This window comes from Monodon monoceros, unplaced genomic scaffold, assembly GCF_005190385.1.
Source record: "Monodon monoceros isolate NGI ecotype Baffin Bay Population unplaced genomic scaffold, NGI_Narwhal_1 Super_Scaffold_7, whole genome shotgun sequence".
In the NCBI taxonomy this organism is placed as follows: domain Eukaryota; kingdom Metazoa; phylum Chordata; class Mammalia; order Artiodactyla; family Monodontidae; genus Monodon; species Monodon monoceros.
This window is the reverse complement of record NW_021703784.1, coordinates 59,732,151-59,747,766: the sequence shown is the minus strand read 5'-3', so window position 1 is coordinate 59,747,766 and position 15,616 is coordinate 59,732,151. Positions and strand designations below refer to the sequence as shown.

At 40.3% G+C, this 15,616-nt stretch overlaps 2 protein-coding genes across 6 annotated transcripts in view; both read right to left on the bottom strand.

The window, feature by feature from the left end:
- ZNF215 (zinc finger protein 215) overlaps window positions 1-15,616 on the bottom strand; it is a 193,123-nt gene that overhangs the window by 37,383 nt on the left and 140,124 nt on the right. For 3 of the 5 annotated variants that reach the window (XM_029207134.1, XM_029207133.1, XM_029207138.1), the window contains one exon: window positions 749-1,310. The exons of 1 other annotated variant lie outside the window; for it this stretch is intronic. In XM_029207134.1, coding sequence (XP_029062967.1) covers window positions 749-1,148 — 400 coding nt within the window. In that variant the 5' untranslated portion in view covers window positions 1,149-1,310. Of the gene's footprint in view, window positions 1-748; window positions 1,311-4,801; window positions 5,038-15,616 lie in introns of those variants that run through there. One more of the 5 variants, XM_029207135.1, reaches the window with a different exon arrangement.
- On the bottom strand, window positions 14,391-15,373 carry LOC114886553 (olfactory receptor 2D3). Its single transcript, XM_029207140.1, is given in 2 exon segments — window positions 14,391-14,812; window positions 14,815-15,373. Coding segments are annotated over 2 exon segments (939 nt in total). The 5' UTR covers window positions 15,332-15,373.

Here is a 15,616-nt window from a genome sequence, read left to right as displayed (position 1 = left end):
TATTTAGGCTTTGCAGGCAATACAGTCTCTGCTATAACTAATAAGTCTAGTCATAGTATGAAAGCAGCTGTAGACAAAATGTAAATGCATGTGTGGCTGTGTTCCAATAAAACTTTATTTCCAAAAATATTTGGCCTATGGTCATAGTTTGCTGATCCCTGCTCTACACTGAAGCCAACACAGTATTTTTGAAAGGTAAATCAAATTATTTTACTCCCCTACTCAATCTGTGAGATCTCAGTTCAGCCTTCCTAATATAGTAAAGTTCTTCATGATCTGGCCCTTGACATCTTCTGGCTTCAGAAAAAGTTCTTATGCTAAGTGAAATGAGTCAGATAGAGGAAGACAAATACTCTATGATATCACTTACATGTGGAATCAAAAATATAGAACTAGTGAATGTAACAAAAAAGAAACAGATTCACAGATATAGGAGAACAAACTAGTGGTTACCAGTGGGAAAAGGGAAGGGGGGAGAGACAATATAGGGATAGAGGATTAAGAGGTATAAAATATTATGTATAAAATAAGCTATAAGGATATATGGTACAACACAGGGAATATAGCCAATATTTTATGACTATAAATGGAGAATAACCTTTAAAAATTATGAATCACTATGTTATATACCTGTAACACATAAATACTGTACATCGACTATGCATCCATAAAAAAAATTTTTTAAAAGATAATTTTTCTTCATATGGGAAGGGTCAACTATTCTACCTCCAATTTTCTATATTCTCACCTTCATCCTTAAGCATATCAATCACATCCTCTATCAGGCTCACCACTTCTTTGCTGTTCTTTGGATGTTGTAAATTCACCCAAGTCCTGACTTCTTCAGGGAGAATTGTCAGGAATTGTTCCAGTACCAATAGCTCTAGGATCTCTTTCTTTGTATGAATTTCTGGTCTCAGCCACTGAAGACAGAGCTCCCAGAGTTGACTCAGGGCTTCATGAGGCCCAGACACTTCCAAATACTGGAAACGTCTGAACTTTAGACGAGAGGCTTCACAGTCATCTGTCTCCACGACTGGGATGGATTCCGGCTGCCAAGACACATCTGCTCTCAGGACCTCACTTTGTTTGTGAGGAGCCAGGTTTTGAGGTTTTGAGATAGCCGTCAACTTGTTCAAAGGCTGCATCTTCCTACACAGAGCTCCCACTGCAGTTCAAATTTGTCTTATCAGAGGATTCCAATAATTCTCATGCTTGGGCTAAGCACTTGTGTACTATATACATATATATGCAGTGAGAAAAGTTTCAGGAGCTTCAGACGCAGAGCCAATATTCAGGCACCCAAGAGACTGAAAAAAAGACATAAATATGACCTACAGATAATGAACATGGATAGGTCAAAAAGTGCATTCCCAGACTATAACAATCAAAAGTTTTAATTTGTTAGGATTTGCTATGAGCCAGTCTGCAATGCCCATCAATCAGGGAGGTCTTAGGCTCAACAAAACATTTAAACGTTGCAGGACTACCACAGGTCATATTTGGCACTTAGGTTACTAAGAAGGCTATTGGACAGAAAACAAAGCTTCCTAACAGAGGAGTGAGTAACTGGAATTTTTCTTCAGTGGCAATTCTCACAGAGTATAGCTCAAGTGCAAGGAAATGTGGACCATGTAGGTTGGGCAGAAAGCATCTTGACTGAAAAGCCTTCTACAGGAGCTGATATCTAACAACTCTACGAGTGCAGCTCTCAGGGTTCCCCAAAGAGTGTGCCAGATTATGAGTCACTACGTTCAGGGAAGTTCAGATCCAGCTTTCTATCTGATTTACAGTTCTCCCAGTCCAGATGCAATTTACCATTCAGGAGTCATTTTTATTATAAGCCGCTAGGCCAGTGGTTCTTTTTCCATAGCATTGTGCTTCTATAGTTACAATATCGTTTCAAATTTCTCTGAAGATTCTAATTTGAGTTTTCTGTTTCCTAAATTCCCTTTGATTCTGTGGTCAGGGTTTCTATTTATCTTGGTTTTTAGACATCTGGTATTCCCTAGTTTTCTGCTCATATTTAAGAATCAAGTGTTAGGTTGATTATTCCAGATCAGCATATGAATTTCTACTTCTTCTGTATCAGTAGATTGGTTTCCTAATGGGTGTCTACCCTGAATGGGAGACTTACCAAGAGCCATGTGAATATCAGTGAGACACACACATTGGCAGACTTTGATTTAGGGTGAGTGGAGGAGCAGGCTGTCAAGTTGTGGGCTCCCCACACAACAGAGTGAAAAGGTTTTACTATGAAATGTCAACAACTAACCTAAAAGCCTTCCTTCTCCTCAGATGGTTTATTCAATTTATTTAGGGAAGAACTTTTTGTGGGAGGAAGGCACTGGAGCTAAACTGCTTCTCTGTGTAGGTGGGAAGAGGGCTGGGAGGTTGGGGAGATGACTGGAATAGATGTTTCACGTGTAACCCTTCACTCAATTCCTATGTTCTATTTAACTCTCACTGCCATACTCTGTTGAAACAGCTTAAGATTCTCATAGGCAGATGGGTTTCCACCTCCACTGTGGTCACCTCCTAGCATATTCTAAGTTGTGACCTTTTCTACACTGCTTCTGTAAACTATATTTTCACTTTCTGTCTTGTAGAAATGTATTGACGCCATCTATATACTCATTAGTATCCCCATTACATGGGGACACAGGGCAAAGTGGAACAACTGAAGGAACATTCTGAGATCCAACACAAACCTTCTCCAAAGCTTAAGGAAAGTACACGTTCATTACCAAAAAAAAAAAAAGAAAAAAGAAAGTTCCGAAGTGCTTAAAAGAGGTATCACTCACTGAGTTCCAGCAGAACAATGAACTATGGGCCCAGATACTTTCAGAATTAACATACAGGGAGAAAGAAGAAAAACACGTTCACAGATCACATATTAAAAACAAAACAAAAAACCAAGTAAGCATTAAAAAAAAAAAAGCAGATTTAACAACAAGAATATCCATTGTAACAATAAATGCACTGGGTAAAAATTTAAACTCAACTATGTAAAAAATTAAGAGACATCCAAAACAAAAGAACTCCAAAGCTTAAAGGGGTGATAGAAAAAATAACAAACAAATGTAAACAACAGTAATATGCAGGGATATACTGAATTAAGATGTATATTGAATTAAAAGCACAAATGAATAAAATGAGACAAAGAGGAAACTTTAAATGATTGAAGGTACAACTCATAGTGAAATATGACTGCTACTAAGTGTATCAAATAACACAATGAAATATATTTATAGCAAAACCCTCAGAAAACAAGAGATGCAAGCAACAATACCACCACAGAAATGGGAGACTAAGGCAACTTTCTCAGTCCTTAACAAGTAAGCTAAAATTGATAGTATAGAGGACAGGAATAACATGCTTAGCCTGATATATAAAACCAGATAGAATGTAGTTTCTATTCAAGCACTAAGCTGCTATTTACTAAGCTACCAAAAAACTCAATAAATAAAAAGTAAATAAAAGCGGTACAAACCACATTTATTACCAGAATGAAAACTAGATCTTAACATCAAGTAGAAATAGAAAAAAAATCTCAACTACTTTGAAATTTAACTTTTGCTTCTGGAAAACAACTCAAATTAAAAACACTAAAAACACTGCACTTCAAAATCTAACAGCTCAAGTTCTACTGTTAGGCAATAGCAAAGCCTTATATATATAATTAAACAAGAATGAGATGAATTAAACGTTCAACTCAAAGTGAGAAAAAGTAACAAAATATACTAGGAGTTTATAGGTTAAAAATTAATAAATTACTCAGTATAAATAATTATAGAGCTAGGAGGACAGGTTAGAGATGTTCAGGATGATATGCTAGCACTTAAGATTTCGAAAGAGGAACAGTCTGGATGATAAATGGTCCAAGGTATGACTGTGACTGAGAATAGCTTAAGTGGTCTGTAAGTGACCACCAATGGAATAAACAAAGTCAAGAACTGTTAAAGTTTAAACTCTAAAGTACTTCTAAAGTACTAAACAGACACCTTTAAGGATGATGGTAGGACTCAGAATGAAGATTTAAGACGCTGAGCCAATACCAATGGAAGGAAGGGCTCAGTAAGGCGCAGGTGGCAGGAATCTGGAGAGTTAGATCAAATAACCAGCTGACACAAGTTCATAGGATTTTACAGCGTCAAGGAACTTGAAAAGGCACTAATTATGGGGAAAAGGTAGTATCTGTGAAAAAGGGTTGTTTTAATCAAATAGGTCATAGGCAGAGCAGTAGCCTGAGGTAAGGAGAATCTTTCGCCTTCCGAGATTAGCTTCTAAAAAGTAGCACAGAGCAGTGTGCAAATGAGCATCTGAAATAAAGAGGTTTTAGGGAGTGGCCAGGAATGAGTGGGACAGCACGGCAAGTTGGAATGAACTTTTCTCCATTTTCTTTTCCAGTCGATTGACCCAGTCACACTGGATCGGGAATCCATATCAGTCATTCCAAAACCAGCTGAGCAAGATATATTTACCAGATTAAACGCCTGGAGACTGCCCCCATCCCAGAATGGAAAAGGAGACAGCAGACCTGGATCTGGAACCTAACCGTCCTGTTTCCCACCCCAGCCCTTTTTACCTCTCCTCTCTCACGCACTAACTTCCCACCACAGCCCACGCCTCCATCTCTGTCAGCTCGCGCCCTCCTCCAGCTTCTTCCGCAGAGACTGCAGAGCACAGAGTTGGAATCCAGGTAACAGCGAACAAGCCGAGGAGACCGCGTGGACGCCCTCAAGCAGGATTCCCAATTCCACGCACCCGCGTCCTCACCGCCCGCTGACCCGCGTGATACCTGCAAACAACCGCTCCTAGCCAGGGATGGGTTCAGTCACACCCAGGAGCCAGTTCAGAGGAGCCTCAGAAGTCGCCCTCCCAGCCCGGGGAGGGAGCTTGCGTTAGTAATCACGCCACAACTAAGCAGCGCGGGCCATACCTGTCCCGTACACGCCAGCGCCAGCTCAGTATCTACTAAATACCAAGACGCAGGCCGGCGCACTCCCGCGCACGCGCACCATCCGTGGAAGCCCCCAGAAGCCCCCGCGGCCCAAGTTTGTAAAGTAGACGGGGTGGGGCTTCTGCCCATCCCGCCCCTTTCCCAGGCCCCGCCCGCTTCATAGACGTGAGTCCAACCCTAGGGCCAGGAACCAAGGGCCATGCTTAGGGTAGGTGGGAAAAGGCCTTGTCAAACTTCTGTGGCCTCCTCCATCCCCATCTAGGAGAACTGGCCAAATTTTTTTACCTTCTCACTCCACCCACCCACCTCCTCCATTTTCTTGGAATCAAAAAACAGTGAAGTAATTTTGAAAAGACATGGTCTTGTATATAACATGGTTTAACATGTTTTTTTACTGACTTGCTGATTCACTCATTCACTCATTTATTCAATTTTGCATCGCGGTAGAAAATCTTGCAAAAGATCATGAGTCCAGTTTTGGCTTGTTACATATGAGATACTTTGTGACATCCAAGAAGCATTGTCAAATTGGACGTGAGAGCTTAGAGGTGTATGGGGCCAGATTTATAAAATTTGTGTCAGTAACGGGTAGATGGTACTCGATACTATGGGGGGGGCAGGGGGAGAATGAGACTGCAGGGAGAAGGAGAGAAAACAGTAGAAGGAGGAGGAGTCTAGGACTGAGCCCCAGAGGAAGAGCTCAAACTAGTAAACCAGGGACTGTCTACCAGGAAGGGAGCTTTAAATCTAGATCAAACAAGATAGGAACCAGATTTTTGTTTTAACCAACCTCTTCTGTACTCATTACTATCATAAGCAAATTATAAATGTCATCTCACTCATCACCACAACACTATAAGGAAGAGATTATCATCCCCAAATTTATGGAAACTAAAAGATAGCGAAGCTGAGCTTCAAGCTCAGATCACTTCGTACTTGTCCCACTGCTGCTCACTCAACGCTTCAAGATTTAGAGGGTCATTAGTAAGATGTGCCAGAATTGTGGAATGATATTTTCCAAGATTGGGAGTATGGTGTGTGCCATGAATTGTTTGTGATGGGGTTGACCTTTATAAAAGTCAGTTAATAGCTAGGCAAAATAAAAATTTTAACTTGTGAGTATTGCCAGTAAACAGGCTCAAACATAGTCTTTAGCTAATTAAGATTTCAGGGAAATGGAAAGGGTGCCAAGTATGAAGCGGAATGACCAGCCTTTCTCTCATACCTTATAGATATGAGGTTTCTGACCATGTGTCTTCAAAGGTCCACAGAGGCCTAGACACTGCTTTCTAATTGAAGAAGGGCCATTTTCATTTTGCAGTCACCTCACTAAAGTCCAGCTATTTTTTAATGGCACAATTTTAAAGGTTTCTCTCAATATATGACTTTCATTGTAAAGCCATCTGGGATTAGATCCTTAAGATGCATAGACTTGTTCGCTACAAACTCCATTCTTTTCTATCATTGTGAAATCCAGATCTTCTCTGTATTTAAGAAAAAAATATAGAGAAAACTTGACCTGAGTTAAGCCAACACTTTTCCTAGACCACTTATATATTCATTCAGCCGATTTTTATTGAGAATTTAATATGTGGCAAATACTGTACTAGCAATTGAGAATATATTAGTAAACGCAATCAAATGAAGACTGGCTTAACGACCAGTGGAAGCATTCCATATGCTAAGCTATTGTATTTCTTCACCCAATGTTCTGTGTTCTGCACATCCTCAGAATATTGTGTTGTGTAGATTGTGAGTTGCATTGGTCAGTCTGGAATTTGTAGTCAAGATATGAATAGGGGTGATTTGGCTTCATGGGCCATGTGTTATGGACATTTGTCAGTTTTTGGCTTCTGATCCTTTGAATACACTGTCTAAAATTATAATCTTCTGTTGAGTCTTGTGAGGGAGTTGGAGCCTGTCTCCATCCATGGAAACTGAATACATCTAATATTAACTTCCTTTGTCTGCACTGCAGCTAGGACTCGATCAATTAGATATACCCAGTCTAGACTTTGAATTAAGAGCTAGTGATGTGAAAAAGCAAGGACACCAAAAAGTTTCTTTTTAAAAAAACAGACTTTATTTTTTAGGTCAGGTTTAGATGTACAGAAAAATTGAGAAGATATAGTACATTGAGTTCTGATATTACCCCCCTTTTCCCACTATTGACTTACATTGTTATTATTTACATTATTATGGCACATCTGCTACAATTAAGAAAATAAGATTAATACCTTATTATTAACTAAACTTTATACTTTGTTTGAATTTGCTTAGGTTTTGTCTCCTTAGGCTCCTCCTGGCTGTGACAGTTTTTGAGACTTGTTTTTGATGATCTTTACAGTTTTGAGGAGTACAGGTTGTATATTTTATAGGAAGCCCATGTATGAGAATTTGTCTGTTTTTCTCATGATTAGACTGAGGTTATGGGTTTGAGGGATCTTCCGATCATAAAGTGCTATTTCCATCATATCATCTCAAGGGAACGTACTAACAACAGGACTTAACACTATTTATGTTAACCTTGGTCACCTGGCTGAGGTAGTGTCAGCAATTTCTTCTCTTTTTTTGTCAGCGGTAGAGAGAGCACCAACATTCCAATTTCCAGGTTCAGGGAATTATGCAGCTCCAGCAGCAGGGCCTGTGCTGAGGGTGTTGGCAGTGTAAACTGCGCCACCTAGTGCTAAATGGCAGTGATGTCCTTAGCTGACATCGTGTTAATGAATTTGTGTTAATGAATTTGGCCCGTGATTCTGGCTGCAGAATCGGAATTACTATTATTCAGTATTTTTCCTTTTAGCTTAAATCATGCATAGTCAGTTTCTGTTACTTGCAACTACAAACCCTGACTGATACATCATCTTTATTATGATTCTTTAGAAGCTTCTTGGCCCTTTATTCCCCCTCTCCCTCCATAGCAGGAGAGGTAGTAGTTTTTTTGTTTGTTTGTTTGTTTGTTTTTTGCGGTACGCGGGCCTCTCACTGCTGTGGCCTCTCCCGTTGCGGAGCACAGGCTCCGGACGCGCAGGCTCAGCGGCCATGGCTCACGGGCCCAGCCGCTCCGCGGCATGTGGGATCTTCCCGGACCGGGGCACGAACCCGCGTCCCCTGCATCGGCAGGCGGACTCTCAACCACTGCGCCACGAGGGTGGGTAGTAGTTTTTATTGGTAATGTGAATAAGCCGCACAGGAGTCTATTTGAATGTGATGGAGCACAATTCTCTCAAGAGTTTCAGTTATCCATTGCTGCATAACAAACCATCTCAAAACTCTGTGCCTTAAAACAGCCATCATTTTATTTGCTTAGGATTCCAGAATTTGGAAGGTGGAGATGGCAACTATCGGTAATGGCAATATTTAAGGTAGTGTTTGTACTTTCTTCTTACATTTTCTTATTTTTTCTGCTGTTACTGAAGTAGCTCTCATCTAGATCATCAATGACAGCCAAGTCACCAATTTCAACTATTAATTTTTTGTCCTTGTCTACATCACCTCATCTAGCACATGTTGTTTGAATGAGGGTTTTCTCTGATCCTCCTACCCCAGATTAGAGTTTGTCTATTGTAGTGCAGTTCCAGTAATTTTAAAAGGATAGTAACAAATGCAAAAGTGTGTATTAAAACACATTATGTGTCAGTCATTGCTCTGATAAAATGGTAAGATAAAATGAAATAAGAGTTCAATAAATACTTTTAAAATGATTCCATGGATGCATGAATGCATGAATGAAAGAAATAAGAACTTTGGTTACTAGATATCTCTTCACTGGGGAGGTCTTCCCCTGCAAAGTCAATCTGAGGTGTGTTGTTCCTGGACCTATGTTCATGGTAACTGTAGAATGGTTACCATGGAATCCCCTCTAAACGTGTGATTGATTAACGTTTGGGTAAAAGAGCCAAGCAGAGGGACCTTCAAGATGGCAGAGGAGTAGAAGGTGGAGATCACCTTCCTCCCCACAGATACATCAGAAATACATCTACATGTGGAACAACTCCTACAGAACACCTACTGAACGTTGGCAGAAGACCTCAGACCTCCCAAAAGGCAGGAAACTCCCCACGTACCTGGGTAGGGCAAAAGAAAAAAGAAAAAACAGAGACAAAAGAATAGGGACGGGACCTGCACCTCTGGGAGGGAGCTGTGAAGGAGGAAAGGTCACACACTAGGAAGCCACTTCGCGGGCGGAGACTGTGGGAGGCATAGGGAGGAAGCTTCAGAGCCACGGGGGAGAGCGCAGCAACAGGGGTGTGGAGGGCAAAGCGGAGAGATTCCCGCACAGAGGATCGGTGCCAACCAGCACTCACCAGCCCGAGAGGCTTGTCTGCTCACCCGCCGGGACGGGCGGGGTCTGGGAGCTGAGGCTCGGGCTTCGGAGGTCGGAGCGCAGGGAGAGGACTGGGGTTGGCGGCGTGAACACAGCCTGAAGGGGGCTAGTGCACCACGGCTAGCCGAGAGGAAGTCCGGGAAAAGGTCTAGACCTGCCGAAGAGGCAAGAGACTTTTTCTTGCCTCTTGGTTTCGTGGTGCGCGAGGAGAGGGGATTAAGAGCGCCGCTTAAAGGAGCTCCAAAGACTGGCGCGAGCCGCGGCTATCAGCGCAGACCCCAGAGACTGGCATGAAACGCTAAGGCTACTGCTGCAGCCACCAAGAAGCCTGTGTGCAAGCACAGGTCACTATCCACACCTCCCCTCCCGGGAGCCTGTGCAGACCGCCACTGCCAGGGTCCCGGGATCCAGGGACAACTTCCCCGGGAGAACGCACGGCGCGCCTCAGTCTGTTGCAACGTCACACTGGCCTGATAATCATTATCACTGATAATCATAGATGAGAAAATCCTCAACAAAATACTAGCAAACAGAATCCAACAGCACATTGAAAGGATCATACATCAAGATCAAGTGGAGTTTATCCCAGGAATACAAGGATTCTTCAATATACGCTAATCAATGTGATGCACCATATTAACAAATTGAAGGATAAAAACCATATGATAATCTCAATAGATGCAGAAAAAGCTTTTGACAAATTCAACACCATTTATGATAAAAACTCTCCAGAAAGTAGGCATAGAGGTAACCTACCTCAACATAATAAAGGCCATATATGACAAACCCACAGCCAACATTGTTCTCAATGGTGAAAAACTGAAACCATTTCCTCTAAGATCAGGAACAAGACAAGGTTGTCCACTCTCACCACTATTATTCAATATAGTTTTGGAAGTTTTAGCCACGGCAATCAGAGAATAAAAAGAAACAAAAGGAATCCAAATCAGAAAAAAATAATTAAAACTGTCACTGTTTGCAGATGGCATGATACTATACATAGAGAATCCTAAAGATGCTACCAGAAAACTACTAGAGCTAATCAATGAATTTGGTAAAGTAGCAGGGTACAAAATTAATGCACAGAAATCTTTTGCATTCCTATACAATAATGATGAAAAATCTGAAAGTGAAATTAAGAAAACACTCCCATTTACCATGGCAACAAAAAGAATAAAATATCTAGGAATAAACCTACCTAAGGAGATAAAAGACCTGTATGCAGAAAACTATAAGACACTGATGAAAGAAATTAAAGATGATATAAACAGATGGAGAGATATACCATGTTCTTGGATTGGAAGAATCAACATTGTGAAAACGACTCTACTACCCAAAGCAATCTACAGATTCAATGCAATCCCTATCAAACTACCACTGGCATTTTTCACAGAACTAGAGCAAAAAAATTCAGTTTGTATGGAAACAGAAAAGACCCCGAATAGCCAAAGCAATCTTGAGAAAGAAAAACGGAGCTGGAGGAATCAGGCTCCCTGACTTCAGACTATACTACAAGGCTACAGTAATCAAGACAGTATGGTACTGGCACAAAAACAGCAATACAGATCAATGGAACAGGATAGAAAGCCCAGAGATAAACCCAGGCACATATGGTCACCTTATCTTTGACAAAGGAGGCAAGAATATACAATGGAGTACATACAGTCTCTTCAATAAGTGGTTAGGGAGTGTTCTAATTTCATAAGAATGAAATTAGAAAACTTCCTAATACCATACACAAAAATAAACTCAAAATGGATTAAAGACCTAAATGTAAGGCCAATCACTATAGAACTCTTAGAGGAAAATACAGGCAGAACACACTATGATGTAAATCACAGCAAGATCCTTTTTGATCTACCTCCTAGAGAAATAGAAATAAGAACAAAAATAAACAAATGGAACCTAATGGAACTTCAAAGTTTTGCACAGCAAAGGAAACCATAAACAAGATGAAAAGACAACCCTCAGAATGTGAGATAATATTTGCAAACGAAGCAACTGACAAAGGATTAATCTCCAAAATATACAAGCAGCTCATGCAGCTCAATATCAAAAAAACAAACAATCCAATCCAAAAATGGGTGGAAGAACTAAATAGACATTTCTCCAAAGAAGATATACAGATGGCCAACAAACACATGAAAGGATGCTCAACATCACTAATCATTAGAGAAACACAAATCAAAACTACAATGAGGTATCACCTCACACCAGTCAAAATGGCCATCATCAAAAAATTTACAAACAATAAATGCTGGAGAGGGTGTGGAGAAAAGGGAACCCTCTTGCACTGTTGGTGGGAATGTAAATTGATACAGCCACCTTGGAGAACAGTATGGAGATTCCTTAAAAAACTAAAAATAGAACTACCATATGACCCAGCAATCCCACTACTGGGCATATACCCTGAGAAAACCATAATTCAAAAAGAGACATGTACCACAATGTTCATTGCAGTAGTATTTACAATAGCCAAGCAACCTAATTGTCCATCGACAGATGAATGGATAAAGAAGATGTAGCACATGTATACAATGGAATATTACTCAACCATAAAAAGAAACAAAATTGAGTTATTTGTAGTGAGGTGGATGGACCTGGAGTCTCTCATACAGAGTGAAGTAAGTCAGAAAGAGAAAAACAAATACCATATGCTAACACATATATGGAACCTAAAAAAAAAAAAAATGGTACTGATGAACCTTGGGGCAGGACAGGAATAAAGACGCAGATGTAGAGAATGGACTTGAGGATACAGGGAGGGGGAAGGGTAAGCTGGGACGAAGGAAGAGAGTAGCGGTGACATATATACACTACCAAATGTAAAATAGATATCTAGTGGGAAGCAGCTGCATAGCACAGGGAGAACAGTTCGGTGCTTTGTGACCACCTAGAGGGGCGGGATAGGGAGGGTGGGAGGGAGACGCAAGAGGGAGGGGATATGGGGATACATGTATACATGTAGCTGATTCACTTTGTTATACAGCAGAAACCAGCACAACACTGTAAAGCAATTATATTCCAATAAAGCTGTTTTTAAAAAATTAAAAAATTAAAGTAAAAAAACAAACAAAAAAGGACTTTCTAAAATTATCTAAAAGTCATATAAAAACTATGACAAAAATAGAGGGGCATATCCCCATTTTATAAGCTATGTGCTCTATTTTCCAATTAAAATTGAAAGGGAGAGACAGAATGAGCAAGAAAATTATCTTTCCCAGAATAGTATTTATCTATGGGGAGAAAGACATGGGAAGAAGGGAGTGGCTATCATGTTTTGTTTTATATCTTTCTGTACTATTCAAAATTTCTACTTCTATACTTTTGTAGCTTTTTAAACAACAACAAGGGTTATCTGATGGGAAACTTTTGTTTTCAATTTCTTTTTTTTTTTTTTTGCGGTACGCGGGCCTCTCACTGTTGTGGCCTCTCCCATTGCGGAGCGCAGGCTCAGCGGCCATGGCTCACAGGCCCAGCTGCTCCGTGGCATGTGGGACCCTCCCAGACCGGGACACGAACCCGCGTCCCCTGCATCGGCAGGTGGACTCTCAACCACTGTGCCACCAGGGAAGCCCCTTCAATTTCAATCTTTTAAAACTTATTTTACTGAAGTATGGTTGATATAGAATGTTGTGTTGATTTCTGCTGTATAGCAAAGTGATTCAGTTATTTATATACATATATTCTTTTTCATATTCTTTTCCATTATGTTTTATCACAAGATATTGAATATAGTTCCCTGTGCTATATAGTGGGACCTTGTTTATCCATTCTATATATAATAGTTTTCATCTGCTACTTCCAAACTCCCAATCCATTCCCTCCACCCCCCTCATTTTATTTTTTGTATCTACTGTATTTTTAAGTGAATAAATATATTATAAAGAGTAAAAAAAAAAAAGAGTGAAGCAGCTGTCAGTCTGTTTATTTGGACTAAGAGTTTATGAGAACCTAAAGTGGACTCTAGAATTGACCATTCTAGACAAGTTGAGCCACAGTGAAATGTAGTTAGAGGCATCTAAGCTTAAGGGGTCAGTCTAGGGATGGTAAACTCCAATTTCTAAAATTCTAATTCATTTTGCTTTCAGAAGAGATATTCGTTGGGTTAACTGGGTTCATACAGAGGAAGATGACCTGAATGAATATTGGATACCAAAGCATGTTAGATAAAGGAATTTTAAAGGAACAAGCGGGTGGTTGGCTGTGAAAATTGAATTTGGGCAAATACAGAAACTGACTTCAGTGAGTTGTGGTATAAAAGGATAATGAAAATTATTCTAGGAGTAAAACTAGGGAAAGTGGGTTGAAGTTATAGGAAAATTGATTTTGACTTACCATAAGGAAGATCTTTCTAACAGTAAGAAAACTATCTACCTATATGAAAGGGAATGATCCTAGAACGTAGAGCACTAGCTACACCGTTCTTGTTTATGCGAATGCTGGACAATTACTCAAAGGCAATATCATGGAGTGGTTTAATCCTCAGGCATGTGTCTGGATTAGATGACTGTTGAATTCACTTTTTACTCTGATAGTCTGTGTTTATATGGACGTTGGGGTGATGATATAAAAACTCATCGTCTGGAGCTTTCAGGAGAGAACATCATGAACTAGGAAGTAGTGTGGCCTCTGGTACCTTTTTACAAGCTGAAATGCTTTGGGCAGTGAATGAGACCAGTATTAAATACATTGATGGTTTTGATTAGACTATTCCTGGTTTTGTACAACTGGGACATCCAAACTTGAAAAGTCTTTAATGTTAGAATCATGTATTTAATTCATATTAGACATTATCTCTGGATAATCCAGTTTAAATCTCTTAAATTCAAGGGTGATCAAGCTTAAAACATGTCCATGTTAGCTGAATTAACCAAAAACTCCTTCAAAATAGCATTTAGTGCTTTTCATAATCAAGAAATAACCTAACTTTTCATCCTTTTATTTATTCCCTATGTTTAGGGTGGTGTATTCACAGTTTCTGGAACATGTTCCTTACTTTTATGCCTCTTCCTGAAATGACCTAACTTGTAACTGTCGACTGAAATCCTGCTCCTCTTTTAAGGATGTTACTATAGCTCAAAAAGTCAGACCTAGAGGTCACCGTCTCTGAGAAAAGGACTTTCTTCCAGCCAGTTTCCTGAGAGTTCCTTTGACATCCTTGTTTCTCAGGCTATAAATTATGGGGTTCAACATTGGAGTCACCACTGTATAGAACACAGATATCATTTTATCCCATTCTTCTGTGGTCTTGGAATTTGGCCACATGTAGGTAAATATTCCTGATCCATAAAAGAGGACAACAACAATGAGATGGGAGCCACAGGCAGAGAAAGCCTTGAGCCTCCCCTCCCCAGACTGCATCTGGATCACAGTGGAGATGATATTCCAGTAGGAGACAAGGATCAGGGAGACAGGAGCTAAGAGGATGACCACACCCATTGCAAAGATGGCCATTTCTGTGCTGTAAGTCTCTGCTGAAGCCAGCTTCAGGAGGGCAGGGGGTTCACAAAAGTAGTGATAATGTTCTGTCCTTGATAGGGAAGTTGAAAAGTAAAGGTGGTATCTACCAGAGACACTAGTGCACCACTGGCCCAGGACCCTATGGTCAACTGGAGACACACCTGTGGGGTCATGATCGTGGAGTAGTGCAGGGGCTTGCAGAGAGCCACATGCCAGTCATAGGACATCACTGCCAGCAGTGCGCATCCTGTGCCCCCAACCAGAAGGTAAACAATGATCTGTGTCATACACCCAAAAAAAGAAATAGTTTTCCTCTTTACCAGGAAGTGGACCAACACTTGAAGGACAATACTAGTAGAGAAACAGAGATCTGTGAAAGAGAGATTTCTAAGAAAAAAGTACATGGGGGTGTGAAGTCGAGAATCCATGAAGATGAGAAGAGTGATGAGCAGGTTTCCAAGCACAGTCAACAGATAAATGATAAGAAAAAGAATAAACAGCAGGATCTGGGTCTGCAAGTCCTGTGAAAGGCCAAGGAAGATAAACTCAGCCACAAAAGTGTGGTTTTCTTCTCCCATTGAGATTTATGCTTGTTTACCTGTTTGGCACAAACAAATAGAACAGACTTAGGGTTTATGACATCAAGTCCTGTAGAAGAGGCTCATTTAAAGCTCAATTAAAAAACCCAATTAGATATTTCTAGCTTTTTGCTATCCAGCTTGTTCTAATTGATACTAAGTAGAATATTTTTATTCTTATTAGTTGATTGTAATTTAAATCCACCTCATTTTCCCCAAATCTCCTCTCCCCAGTGCCTCTTATTTATAGATAGAACATGATGTTGTTAAAGCCTTCTTGGCTAC